The sequence below is a fragment of the Musa acuminata genome, chromosome BXJ1-8 (assembly GCF_036884655.1).
Source record: "Musa acuminata AAA Group cultivar baxijiao chromosome BXJ1-8, Cavendish_Baxijiao_AAA, whole genome shotgun sequence".
Classification (NCBI taxonomy): Eukaryota; Viridiplantae; Streptophyta; class Magnoliopsida; order Zingiberales; family Musaceae; genus Musa; species Musa acuminata.
This window is the reverse complement of record NC_088334.1, coordinates 50,153,770-50,166,267: the sequence shown is the minus strand read 5'-3', so window position 1 is coordinate 50,166,267 and position 12,498 is coordinate 50,153,770. Positions and strand designations below refer to the sequence as shown.

The 12,498-nt window shown below is 41.5% G+C and overlaps 3 protein-coding genes across 4 annotated transcripts; 1 reads left to right on the top strand and 2 right to left on the bottom strand.

Annotated features, from left to right (window-relative positions):
- Positions 1-236: 236 nt before the first annotated feature.
- LOC135680432 (uncharacterized) lies at positions 237-1,862 on the bottom strand. The gene is made up of 6 exons (XM_065194312.1): positions 1,496-1,862; positions 1,233-1,350; positions 949-1,112; positions 741-817; positions 475-624; positions 237-377 (listed from the first exon to the last, which is right to left on the bottom strand). Exons 1-6 carry the CDS (start codon positions 1,860-1,862, stop codon positions 237-239), a joined length of 1,017 nt encoding a protein of 338 aa, XP_065050384.1.
- Positions 1,863-2,694: 832 nt separating this feature from the next.
- LOC135588599 (NAD(P)H-quinone oxidoreductase subunit U, chloroplastic-like) lies at positions 2,695-5,217 on the top strand. The gene is made up of 5 exons (XM_065080800.1): positions 2,695-2,962; positions 3,085-3,146; positions 3,427-3,516; positions 3,637-3,777; positions 5,063-5,217. Exons 1-5 carry the CDS (start codon positions 2,737-2,739, stop codon positions 5,156-5,158), a joined length of 615 nt encoding a protein of 204 aa, XP_064936872.1. The 5' UTR covers positions 2,695-2,736; the 3' UTR covers positions 5,159-5,217.
- Positions 5,218-8,240: 3,023 nt separating this feature from the next.
- Positions 8,241-11,116, bottom strand: LOC135588598 (growth-regulating factor 1-like). 2 transcript variants are annotated; one of them, XM_065080799.1, is made up of 4 exons: positions 9,628-11,099; positions 9,124-9,550; positions 8,617-9,041; positions 8,241-8,531 (listed from the first exon to the last, which is right to left on the bottom strand). In XM_065080799.1, the coding sequence occupies exons 1-4, from the start codon at positions 9,968-9,970 to the stop codon at positions 8,524-8,526; spliced, it is 1,203 nt and encodes a 400-aa protein (XP_064936871.1). In that variant the 5' UTR covers positions 9,971-11,099; the 3' UTR covers positions 8,241-8,523. The 2 variants fall into 2 exon arrangements, with proteins under 2 accessions (XP_064936871.1, XP_064936870.1); XM_065080798.1 differs by having other exon boundaries at positions 8,241-9,041; positions 9,628-11,116.
- Positions 11,117-12,498: the final 1,382 nt, after the last annotated feature.

Genomic DNA, 12,498 nt, shown 5'->3' with positions numbered 1-12,498 from the left:
TTCATAATTGCTTTGAAAACTTACTGCATACCATTACAGCTGCTTGATTCTGTTCATGGTGCAAGCATCATAGCAAGTAAAAGCGTGTTGAGACCCATATATAATCCACTGATAGATCCATGCATTCCAAAACATTGTCCTAACATCTCTAGAAACATTTCTCGCTGTAAAATTCGTCTGTAGTTATGCACAATACACTAATCTCTACACAAATTCAAGGATGAAGTTGTTCCTATTTATGGTGGAAGGCCTGCACATATTCTGGCTCTTTGAGCCACAAGTCTCTCGATCCTAGCTTCAACTTCTGTAGCTCCTTCTGCAGTTCCAGAACGCAGCTCCCTCTGCAAATTTGAGATGGTCCTGTCTATGCTCTTAATCTGTTCTATTTCATCAAACAAAAGACCCTTGTCATGAGTTCAACACAAGTCTCTGATCCATCGCAGAGATACAAGTGCAAGGAAAGCAGAACGAGACCTTGCGATACGGCCACCGAAGCATCCCATGCTTGCGGCACACTTTCTTGAGGGCTGTGGGGCATATTTGTAGCTCCTTAGCAGCCTCCGTTATGGGAAGATGCACGTAATTAGCCACATCCTTGAGGTGCAGCCTCCTGGTCCTCTCCCTCTGATCCATCATAAACACACTGAAGTTTAAAGATCCCCGGAAAGAGGCAGATGTAATGCTTGACGTTAGTGATGACTACTCTTGATAAAGACAAATATATGTTCGTCTGCATGTACCTGTGTGGCAATTCCTGCTTTCGACTTTCCTACTTCACCGGTGCAGTGCAGTTCACTTGGCCTGGATTGACATAACCCTACCATCAAGTGAGGGAATGAAGACAGACTTGTGATAGCCAAGAAAATAAAACGAAATGTGATGCGAAAAATCTCAGTGATGCCTTCTCACATAACACGACAGGGTATTTGCTGAAATGTCAAACCTCACCTGGTTCTGGCACAACTTTCTCCTCCTCGTAGCTCATGGGTACGCACAGAGCATCGTAAAAGGCGGACAGCGAGTCCTGCATCATCACGTATCGCTCACGCACTCGTAGCAGGCCGTAGTCGAGGAAGAACTGCTTCACCCATTCCAGGTTTTGACCACTTAAACTGTCCTCCATCCAACAGTTGAAATCAATCAGTATCTTCCGTCGCAGTATATTTGTGCAGATATAGTAAGAAAGCTTTGACGAGAGGAATAACTGATAACATACGAACGAAGATTCTTACTCGATGTAGGACTGTTCCATCGCTGGCACGAACCCATCGACGTTGTAATACACGTCGAGGATCGCATGGTAGAAGACGCCGAGCCCTCCATGCAGCGCAAGCTTCATGTTCTTTTGACCTGCACAACAACACAATCGCATGCCCTTTCTGAGAAAACAGAGTAGTCATGGCGAATCAGTAACAACAACAGTAATCTGCCATTTCTTGACAGTCAGCAAGAAATTGACGAAGAGCATTAGCGATCGATTGATGCTCTAATGTACCATCGCTGTGAATCACTTCTCGCAACACATGGCAGCAACTGCAATCCAAGCCTGTCGCAGGAGCCCACGCGGGAGACACCGCCATCAGCTCACCCGTCTTCCCCGCTGGCGGTCCCGACCCGCCGCCGCCGCAGTAGTCGTTGTCCGCCACCAGTTGTTCCACTCTGGTCGTCGCGTCGTCGTTGTTGATTTCCCACAGCAAAGTGCTGTCCACGGCGTCCAGCAAAGCCATGTCGAACTCGTCGTTCGGCGACGGCGGCGACGACGGCGGGGGGAGGGCCGGCGGCCCAGCGTAATCGGATTCGGAGAACTCGAGGTACTCGAGGACGTCGACGTCGTCCTCGTGGTGAGGGCTGAAGCGACCCATGATGTGTTGCAACAGACAGTGGCGGCGCGCCAAGAGTGCCCACCCTGTCTTGGGAACAGGGCGAGCGGGTTGCGGGAGAGTGACGCAGATGAGAAGCCACGGTTTAAGTTATGGAGAGGATTGAGAAGAAGAAGAAGAAGAACAGAGAGAGAGAGAGAGAGGAAGAAATATAAACGTATTGTTCGTTGTCTGGCGGGAAGATTAAACGGTTACGTGGCAGTTTCTGACCGTTGAGTCGCGACGTTTGAACCGGACGCCATTTATGCTCATGAACAGAGGCCATGGCGGAGACTTCCCAGGCTGCGCGCCACCAAAGGAGAGGGAGGCGGCTGTCGCTGGATCTCAGCGTCGACGCAGTTTCGCTCGCCGGGCTCTGCCGTCTCTTTCACCAGCAACGCCGCCACCGGCTCCTTTGTCCTCATCCCGCCGTCGATCGCTTTCTCGCCCTCTGGACTATTTGACGGTGGATGGATCAGTAGCCTCCAAATCCAACGGCTCTGGTGCGACAGAACGCTAGAACAGGGCACCCTCATTTGCGTGATGATAGATTAGAACACGGATTTGTATATAAATAATTATTAATACTATATTATATGTATAAGCAAAATATTATATGAGTGATATCTATACATATACGATTTCAGAATTGTTTTATATTTTCTAATCCGAAAAAAATATGCATTCTGGAAAAAGCTGGTTATGGCTATTTCTACCGCATACCGGAGGGTGAGCCGACTCGAAGGCTTATCCGTCTCATATCACACATCAAAACCTCACAAAATAAAAATGATTTCTTTAATCAGAAAAAGAAAAGACCATAAATTTATCGGAGAATTTAAAATATTATACGCCCCCACCTCTGTTGTCCGCTCTCATGGCGACCGTCGGGTTCCGGTCGCCTCCCGCGCCGTTCTGCACCCGCCGGTCCTTCTCCTACTCCCGAGTGTCGCCGGCGAGGCATCTCGCCTTCCGCGTCCGGAGCTCCGCCGTGGAGGAGAGTACCTCCTCACCGCCTCCGACCGACACCCCCGTCGAAAGCCAAAAGCTGTCCGCGTCGCTCATCTCGGCAGCCAACGTACAGAAGGCGCTTCGAGGCATCGGTTGGTGTCCTCAAAATGCAATCTTTGTGTATTCTCCTGTTTCGTTCAATTTGTTGTTTGGAATGGTATTGAAATGGACCTAATTCTGTTTTTTTCCCGCTTTATTGCGAATAAATTGACAGCAATTACTGATGCTGATCATTACGGGAGGCTTGGAATCCCTAGAGAGACACCCTATGACCAGGTCAGGGCACGTTTTCCTTCTTTTTTCGCTTTGTAATCATTAATCTTATTCCACTGATCAGAATGTTATGACCTTGATTCCATTGTTGCACTAGAAGTTTAAGATGAACAAAGTTTTTCTGGATTCAATTGGGTTCATTTTCGCTCTAATATTTCATGGGCAGTTGTGATGGAAACGTTCAATTTGGATCTCAGAATGACTTTAGAATGTCTTTTCCCTTCTGCTTTCTCCTGTCTGATATACTTCAGTACCATCTAACATACAGAATCTTCCATACCAGGTTAAGGTTGCCTATGAAAAGAAGTGTGAGGAACTGATGAGCAAAGGCTTGGATGAAGAGGGAACCAGCAAAGAGTTAGAACTTCTGAAGGTTTGCGGCTTTTACCATACACTGATCTGAAGCTACTAGACTTCAATTATTAAATGTCTGGTTAAAATAAATGACAGTAGCTTTTTCTCAAGGTTTCTTTCGAATTTGACTGCTGTACAGGAATCATATGTCGTCCTTTCATCTGAAGAAGAAAGGAGATTGTATGATTGGAGTTTGGCCAGGAGTGAGAAACCAGATAGATATGTCTGGCCTTTCGAGGTTGACATAACACAAACTCCAACAGAACCTCCTCCACCACAGGTATGCATCATTCAGTTTTGGTCACACCTTAATCAGGTTGATGATAGATAAAAGTTTCTGTATGTTATACAACCAGTGAGGATTTTTCTGTCATACTATTAGGAGGCTGGTCTACAAGATTTATGTTCCTAACAATGACAACAAGTAGCTGTAATATATCTTAGCTAACAAGAGCCATAAGAATGGCCAAATATCTTTCTATTGTTTTCTAGATGAAGCTTTCTTAGATCTCTATTTGTTTTTTGTCGCGCTACTATTAAAGTCAGATCCTCAAAAACTTTTTCATTTTATCTGTTGTCAGAATATTAATTCATGTAGTATCTTAAAATCAAAATAGACTAGGTCTGTTTTAGGAGTTGATACTTAGCCTTAACAATAAAATGTGGATGATGGCATGTGATATCATGATTTATAGAGCTAAATTGTGGATAAGATGGATTTTAACAATATCATATGATTGGGACTATGAGAAGTCGGGGAAGGTTTTTACAGTTTAATGTCCTATTGAACCTTCTGTTTAGGCTAGAAGCCTAGAACTTTGGTGGTGTAGATATGAAAGAGTTATGAAATTTTTTGATATGCAGAACTTGTTTCTGTTGTTTTTTAGTTGTTATCTCGTATCTGAGTTCATCACATATTAAAACTTAAAACTAAAGTCGAATAACAAAATATTGGGGACCATCTGCTGGTTGTGGGACTTGTCTGTGATAGTTTCTGTAAGCCATTGTACATTCCATGAATTTAAAGCACTATTGGAACTTGCTATGCTGCAGCGACAATACTAACAGCTAGGATCATGTGTCATTTTTTTCTGAATCCACTAGATTCTTTGCAATCTGAACATCTATATATCACCTTTTTTCTGTTTTTTCATGGAATTCTTGCCTGCCTCCTAAAAGTCTGTCATGCACATTTTAGCCATCAGAAACACCATTATAAAGCCAGATTGTTCTTGTAAAAGAATAAAAAAATTCAAAACAGGTGCTGATGCAGTATTTCTTTGAGTAAATATGTTAGGAATTTGAATAGATTTGTTAAGCTTTCTTGTCACAAAGGCAACTCCTGCCTTAAGGGGTAGCTATTCTAATTTCATCTTCACACTACATTAGTTAAAATATGCAGTAGGCCTGCAACTTCTATAACAATTTCACCTACGGAAATTAAGCTGCAATTCTTTGCTATTGAGTCCTACTTTTAAGTTCTTTCTAATAAATTCGACCTTTATGCAAGTAGACCATCCTTTTTTTGTAAGTTTCATAAGTTTATATGTGATCTTGTGGTTCAGGAACCTGAAGACGTAGGACCTACACGGCTTGTTGGATATTTTTTTCTTGCATGGTTGATACTGTCTTTTGCTTTATCTGTAACCCTCAACAGATGAGAAAAATCTTCTGGTATTGTATTTAAACATAAAATTAAAAATTATTTCAAGTTTAAGCATCTGTTAATAGTGTGAAATTTCTCTCTCAGTATTGTTGTTCACCTCGCTGTCCTTTAGGCATGGAATTTGTATTTTAAGCAGCTTTCTCCTTTGTATGGAGCAGCAAGTCCAGAGTTGATTGGATTATGTTCTTGATGGTTTTGTCTTTGTTCTTGATATTTCAACAATTAGGTATTTGCATGCATTCATACAATTCTTAAGGCAATCTGAACTTATAATACTATCGAACATGAACTTAGAACTAAAAGCTTCTGTTTTATTGGATTTACTACCAGTATCTTATTGGATGAAGTGGATTTATCACCATTAATTTTTTTGAGTTCACATATTCACGTGGTTTTAGGCATCAGTAGTTCCATCTGATCGGATCATGTCAATATGATCAGGAGCCTTAAGTCTTCATTTAACCATGACAATTTGCAAATTATCTCCTTTTGTAAATTTTGATCGCATCAAAGAAGTGGCTGGTGGGTGTTAAAATCTCTCTTTGCAGATGCTTCTTGCTCTCATTCCTCAAGACCAGTGAGGAAACAGACTGCATTGTTGGTTCAAATATGTTATTGGCTAGGTGCCTTGAAATTATAATCTTAATCCCCATGCACGCTTTGCAATCATGCAAGTGCATGGACCTGATGAGCTACAACAGGCAGAGTTCACTCCAAGAACTTCTTGAGGGCAAAGCAGGACAAGAAATGGCACTAACTTAGAGCTGATAATGTGGAACAAACAGCAGAAGATTATTTTCAAAGAGTCTAAAATTGTCTACTTATCATTTTTATTTATTCCATATTATTAATTTTTATATTTCTTTCAATTATCCCATATTGCTAGCTAGTTAATTTTCAAGGCCTAGAACTATTATAAATGAAGGTCTTCTCTAAATCAATGGAATCATCAAAAAATAATATCTTTAAATATTGTAAAAATTTTTGGAGTAGATTTTCCTCATCCTCCCTTATCAGGTCAGTTTATTATAATCTTTTCTAGTAGTATTTTTTTAATTTTGTTTTTGCTCTATGTCAGCTAACTCCAATGGAATGTTTTGCTTAAATTCATCCTATAATCTGGTGAGCAACCTTTTGGTGAATGTGGAATGTCAGATTTTAGGAATAGATCCATTGTGCACAGTGCAAGGTCATCTTTTAGATCATCTTCTTCCTTGAAGAAGTGTGATTTGCTTCTCTAGATTGCTTTCTCTGTATAGTTTCTACAGTTCATATTCTATCATCAGTAATTGCTTACTCAAGTTGCTAATCTGTGATAACATGCATATACGAGATCTCACAACTGGATTGGAACTGTGTGAGGCTAGAAAGTGAGATTAATTCTCCGAGAATGTCATAATCAATTTTGATGGATGACTAGATGTAACATGCGAGTCAAATCTTTAACATACAGAAATGTTTGCTGTGTACCAGTCTGTCATTCAACTTTTTCAGCTTGAAATCCGGCGCATGTCCACTGATACTAGTTTTCCTGATGTATCATCTTTGGGTCTGACTTGGTGGTGTGAAGTATCATCATGGGATATTGTCAGATATCAATGTCAAATGTTCATAATGCTTGCCTCAGCTGCCTTTCACATTAGTAGTTGCCAATACATGATATCTTGGATCAGGTATCACAATATCTCATCTAGCAGATTTTTCTTGTCATGTTTTTTGGAGTGATGATTTCCTTGTCAGATTTACTGTCCTCCAGCAATGGTTGAGGGAATGGAATGATGTTCTTTCCATTTCTTTGCATGTTTGTTTAAATTTGACATGTCAAGAACTTTTCAGATTCAATTGGCTGGAAATAGGTTTGTGTTTAAATATCAGTCCAGATGTGACAAATGGTTCATATGCAGTAACCTTGTGTCTCAAAGAAGGAAAAATGTGAGTAATTATATCTTTACAAAGGAATTTTGTTTATTAACATGATTTGATGCATTTTATCATTTATGCCCATTTATTTTCTTAACAAAAGACTGCTTTATTTTCTATTGCTTATATAGTGGAACAGAGGCTTGAAATGACCCCCCCCCCCCCCTTTTTTTTTTCTTTTTTGTGGCACAATTTAGCTGCATTTTCTTCTTAAGAAATAAAGCAGAATCAGTTATGTATGGCCAAAATGTTAAGGTTGTAGCTGTGGCAAGAGTGCCTTGCAGAACTCATAGTACAATGTTGAGCAATTGCCTTGGTATTTTCTGCACCAAGAATCCATTTTTTTCTGGATATCTTCTTTCCTTTGGGGGGCGGCTCGAAATATAGTCTGAAAAGAGGGTCAGAGGAAAAGATCTGTTCATTGCATGAACATCACTGTACACTTGGAACTGGGAGTTAGAGATGCATTTATGGACCAAAGCCATGACACTGGATCCTACAGAGGGCAATCCCCCTGTCCTATGCATGTGATTGAGCAAGTTCTATATTGTGTGTGTTTCCACATCATGTGCAGCTTCCAAGGTTCTTGCAGATCCACAAGAAAACACTGGAGACATTATGTCTCAATTCCCAAAGATCTCTGGTGCCTTGTGATGGCAACCCATGTCCATGAGTATTTATGTTCATCATCATCTGGTAATTGTACAAAAATCCATCAGATATTGTAAATTTAGTGACTACCTTCAAATATTTTGCTCTCTCCAACACCACCACCACCACCATTGTAGTTTATTCTAGACATGTCTGTGCCAAGTTGAAGCAGTCTCCTTCAACTAAACATTGTGGACACTTTGTTTGGTTGTTCATACTGTTCCACATGGATTCATATCCTTTGCAGGCTATTCCACATGAAGCTGTCTCTAGCAAAAAGCTCACAAAACAATCAAGTTTACCTTACTTGCATGGAGTAGTAGGCTGAGGGACCTATCATCTGTTGTGTTGCCACTACTTAGTGAAGCCATGATATGATCAGCCAAAGTAATCTGGGTCTCAAGTAAAATGGAGGCAGGCAATCCTCTCAAGCTCAGAAGCTTCTGCTAGCTTCAGGTTGAGAAAAGAAAAAAAAATCATGATCAATCAATGAGCTGAGCGAGGAAGGTAAAAATGAGCTGAGTGCAGAATCACATCTTTCTAGGTAAGTAAAGCATATGTACAAACTCATGAGCTCGACCAAGTTTGAAGATGGATTGAGAGATTAAAGAACCCAAAACAACATCTCTTTCATTCATCAACACAAAAACATCAGCAAGAAAAGGGAAAGAAGGAGATGATAGATCGTAGACGATCAATTAACAGAGGCAAATCTAGCGCATCAAACAGGGATAACCCTGTGATGAACGAGGGCACTGAGACTTCGGTTAGTCCTTTGGTCTTCGGAAGTCAACCATCTGCATCATAATACCATTGGAAAATGAGAAGATAGCGTTTTGATGGGGGTGAGAAACAACGCAGATGAGGCATCGAGAACTGCACCATTGTAACGCTGAGAGGCAGCCACCGGCTTGTCGTGGTTTGCCATGGGAATGGAGATAGAGAGCTGCATCTTCAAGTCCGCATCCATGCTCATCCAAGAGTCTTCCATCTTCTGCGGCTTCTCATCAAGGAAACAGTGGAATGGCCTTGCATTCTGTGGTTGCTCCGCCCGCTCCAACTTGGCAGACTTGTCCGTCTTCAGATCAGCACCCAACACAAAGTAGTGCTTCTCCTTGTCTTGCTCCTCGGACAAACAGATTCTGGAGTGGGGATGAGCGCCTTGCATGTAGCCAAAACTCTGCTTTGTCTCCTCAACAGAGCTCATGTCCATTGACCCCAACCTGCATGGCATCTCCCTTCCGGCCCTGCAGGCTTCTGAGAGGAAAGGGTACTCATTCACACCCTCCTTGAATCCAAGGATGTTCCTGCTCTTCAGACAGTTCATTAAGCTTTACAACCAAACCCAGAGAAAGAGAGAGAAAGAAGATCGATGGCGGCCATGCATACCTGTAATTATCAACCGTGTAGGGAGAAGAGTCTAAACAGAAGCTGGCAGAGTCATCTTTGAGTGAGAATCCCATGGCAGGAGGCCTCGAAGAGGAGGGACAGGGAAGCAGGAAATGGTGGGTCTGAGGTGTTGACAGCGAGAGAGGAGGAGGAGGAGGAGGAGGAGGAGGAGCCGCAGCAGCAGCAGCAGCAGCAGCAACGAAGTTTGATGAAGAGAACTGTGAGGAGGTTGGGTTGGTGGCCAAAGACAATTCCACAGGCTTTCTTGAACGGCTCTTCCCCCTGTGCATGTGCCTCTCACAGTACTTGGAGTCTGGGTAGGCCTCCTTGGAGCACCGCCACTTCTTCCCATCTGTTCTCCTGCACCTCCCAGGCTCCGGATCCACTGGTTTCCTTCCATCACCCAGCTGGTAAGCTCCCCATCCAACTGCACGCGACACACAAACCTTGTCTCACGAAACACGCAGAGTCCACAAGTGGAGGTTTTGAGCGCAGAAGACTTACTCGTGGGAGGATTGGGAATGAATGGAAGAGCTTGATGATCCATGAAGAGACTCCTCCTGATGCAGAGGATGAGATCAGAAGGTACGGGGATACCTGAGACCATGTACTTGAAGACAAGGGCTTGAAGCTCCAGCTCTTGCCATTGGGATGCTGTGAAGGGATACCTACTGCCCCCTCCCATCATCATCCTACTCTCACTGCTCTGTTTCAGACCCACAGCTGCAAGTCCAAAACCCAAACCCCACAACACCAACAAGGAGAAGCGAGCGAAGGAAGGAAGGAAGGAAGGAAGGAAGGAAGCTAGTGGATAGATAGTGGAAGAGGCAAAAGCAGCAGCAAGCATTAGAGAGAGTGACAGGCAGCAGAAGCGGCAGCGGCAGTAGCATCTTGTTAACTTCCTGCAATAATAATAAATCGACTTTTGTCTTTTTATGTGACTGCAATAAAGAAGGGGTTATTTTGTTTGCATAGGAAGTGTCATTCAGTCAAGGGAGGGCAGAGAGGAATCATAAGACTGGTGGGGTGTGGGGAGCATAGAGTTTGAGACTAGAGCTAATAGACCACAGACAGATATAACTATTGCTTTAGAGAAGGCTTTAACTGCGTCTGTTCACAAAGCTACTTGGTTTAACATTAATGGTGTCAGGTGCTGCAGCTGATACTTCTGCCACCTGGTGCCAGTGGTCTGTTCTTATTGCGACTGACAGCAGATGGAGGAACAGGCAGGTCAGGGATGCAGTGTGCTCTCTTCACCGACTCTGGCCCCCCTGTTGTTGCTGCTGCTCCTCCTGCTGCTGCTGTTCCTCTGCTGCCTTTTGTTGCTGCTGCTGCTCTCTGACTCCCTGCCACCTTTGCAGAAACCCATAAGCAAAAGGGCTGCTTTGAGGCTTAAAAAATACACAGCAAGAGAGGTAAAATAATTGGACAGCATGTGAGTGACTGAGAGCCACTGAGTGACTGGAGGAAAAAAAGGGTTTGAGTGCAGTGTACTCTTGCTGATGCTCACTCACTTTCTGCTGCTTTTTTGAATTCTAACTCACAGACAAAGTTATTGCTGCTACTCCTTCCTCACCTGATGGATGCCCTTTTCCCATTTCTTTCCCTCCTCTATTTTGTGTTTTCTTTTTCTGATCTTGGTGATACAGTTGTTGATGATACTCCTCCACAACTCAAACCCCCCCCCCAAGTGTGTTGGTCCAATGTAATGCTATCATGTTGAGACAAGGGAATCCAAGGTCTGTCCATTAGTCCAAATGTTCCAAGGCATTTCCACTATTTGGTTTTGAAGTAAGAATTTTAGGCTACTGAGAATACCAAATGTGGATTACCATTTTCTTTTCTTCTTGTTGACAGAAACTAGGCAAATGCATAAGCTTCATGACTCTCAGTTTTCACTTGGTTTGATGTTGTTGGTCATCTCACTGCTTCATGATTCAGGATTATTGATCTTTTATTAGTTGATGCAAATGAAAACTAAAAAAGGGTGAAGTTATATCAGATACAGAGGAGTACAAGTTATCCATCTCTTATAATTCATCAATATAAGCTCTAAACAAGAAAAAGAAAAAGCTGAATGAATATAAGCTTCAGAAATACAATCTATGATCCCAAAGAAAAAATTGGATTCAGATATAACTAACTTTGACACCTCCAAATGGGAAAGTTGGATAAATAAAAGACTGCATTGTGGTGCAGAAGAATGAGTGGCAACCATTTCTGGAACTAGAAGCAAATAGCAGCCTTTTCTTTGTGTTTGTGTGGTCAAATGCTTCCCTTCATTTCAGACACTACATTTCATTTCAGCTATGAAGGTGATATATATATATATATATATATATAGCTACTTTTCATTTCCTTGATCCGAGTGAGAGATGTGACAATCTTTCAATCCAATTAAACCATTTGTCAAAAGGTCCTATGAATAGTAGCTCTGACTTCACAAGGTGCATATAAGATTCTACAGTTTTCATTTTATTTTGGGTGAGCAGAAATCTAGGTAAAGGTAATAAATATAGGAGGAGATATGAACCAAGACCTTATTGCCATCAAGGATCATAATTTAGTTTTTCTTTCCAATATATTCCAACATTCTCTAATCAGCATTTCTTTATTTTGGGATATCAATGACTGACTTACAAAACTTTTAAGAAACAATTTAAGAGACAAAAACTAGAAAAACAGTAGTTAGCACATATTGCAAACAATTAATCTTGAGTAGACCTAAATTCAATTATTTGGATGAATTATATTTTGAGATCCAAAGTGAAAACACATTAGTCTCAAGGTCATTGTTAAATAATCTATATGTAAAATAAATAACATATAGTAGAAGGCAAATCATGATACAAACTACTGATTGTTGTCAAGGTTTTTCTCATCACAGTAATTGACAACAACTGACAAAGTTACTTGTCACTGATTCAATGTTGAAAGTTCTTGAGGGCCACAACCAAATCTTTAGTTGTCTGTCCTGATTGCCTCCATATATTCATGTAAAATGAAAAGATTGTCTAATTAGGAACAACTAATTCACTGTCAGAAACCAGAATTTCTGAAGGTGCAGAGAGATCTTATAATCTGGTTCAGTAAACTCTTGGTGATGTCTGCAACTCCAAACACAAGAAGGATCTTTATATGGAAGTAAATCCTTGCAATATACTTATCTTGTATTTGAGATTCCAGACCAATATATTGAAGAGGCAGCTGTCAATGGGACAAAAACAAATAGGAGTCACAATAGAAAAAAATATAGATCATATGTATATATCTATATATCTATATATATGTGCAGAAGTCTGATACAAGTACTGATGGAATTTGAAGCCTAAGACTGGCTAGCCAATGTCTACTTATACGTCCCATTAAATGGTA

What these genes read in the sequence shown, in the direction of transcription:
- LOC135680432 (XM_065194312.1), bottom strand. Translation starts at nt 1,862, where the DNA reads ATGGGTCGCTTCAGCCCTCACCACGAGGACGACGTCGACGTCCTCGAG. An exon ending in ATGGAACAGTCCTACATCGA is followed by an intron (nt 1,113 to 1,232) that starts GTAAGAATCTTC and finishes GATGGAGGACAG; the next exon opens with TTTAAGTGGTCAAAACCTGG. An exon ending in TTCGGTGGCCGTATCGCAAG is followed by an intron (nt 378 to 474) that starts GTCTCGTTCTGC and finishes GAAATAGAACAG; the next exon opens with ATTAAGAGCATAGACAGGAC.
- LOC135588599 (XM_065080800.1), top strand. Translation starts at nt 2,737, where the DNA reads ATGGCGACCGTCGGGTTCCGGTCGCCTCCCGCGCCGTTCTGCACCCGC. An exon ending in GAAGGCGCTTCGAGGCATCG is followed by an intron (nt 2,963 to 3,084) that starts GTTGGTGTCCTC and finishes ATAAATTGACAG; the next exon opens with CAATTACTGATGCTGATCAT. An exon ending in CAGAACCTCCTCCACCACAG is followed by an intron (nt 3,778 to 5,062) that starts GTATGCATCATT and finishes CTTGTGGTTCAG; the next exon opens with GAACCTGAAGACGTAGGACC.
- LOC135588598 (XM_065080798.1), bottom strand. Translation starts at nt 9,970, where the DNA reads ATGCTTGCTGCTGCTTTTGCCTCTTCCACTATCTATCCACTAGCTTCC. An exon ending in CATTCCCAATCCTCCCACGA is followed by an intron (nt 9,551 to 9,627) that starts GTAAGTCTTCTG and finishes TGTCGCGTGCAG; the next exon opens with TTGGATGGGGAGCTTACCAG. An exon ending in TACACGGTTGATAATTACAG is followed by an intron (nt 9,042 to 9,123) that starts GTATGCATGGCC and finishes TCTGAAGAGCAG; the next exon opens with GAACATCCTTGGATTCAAGG.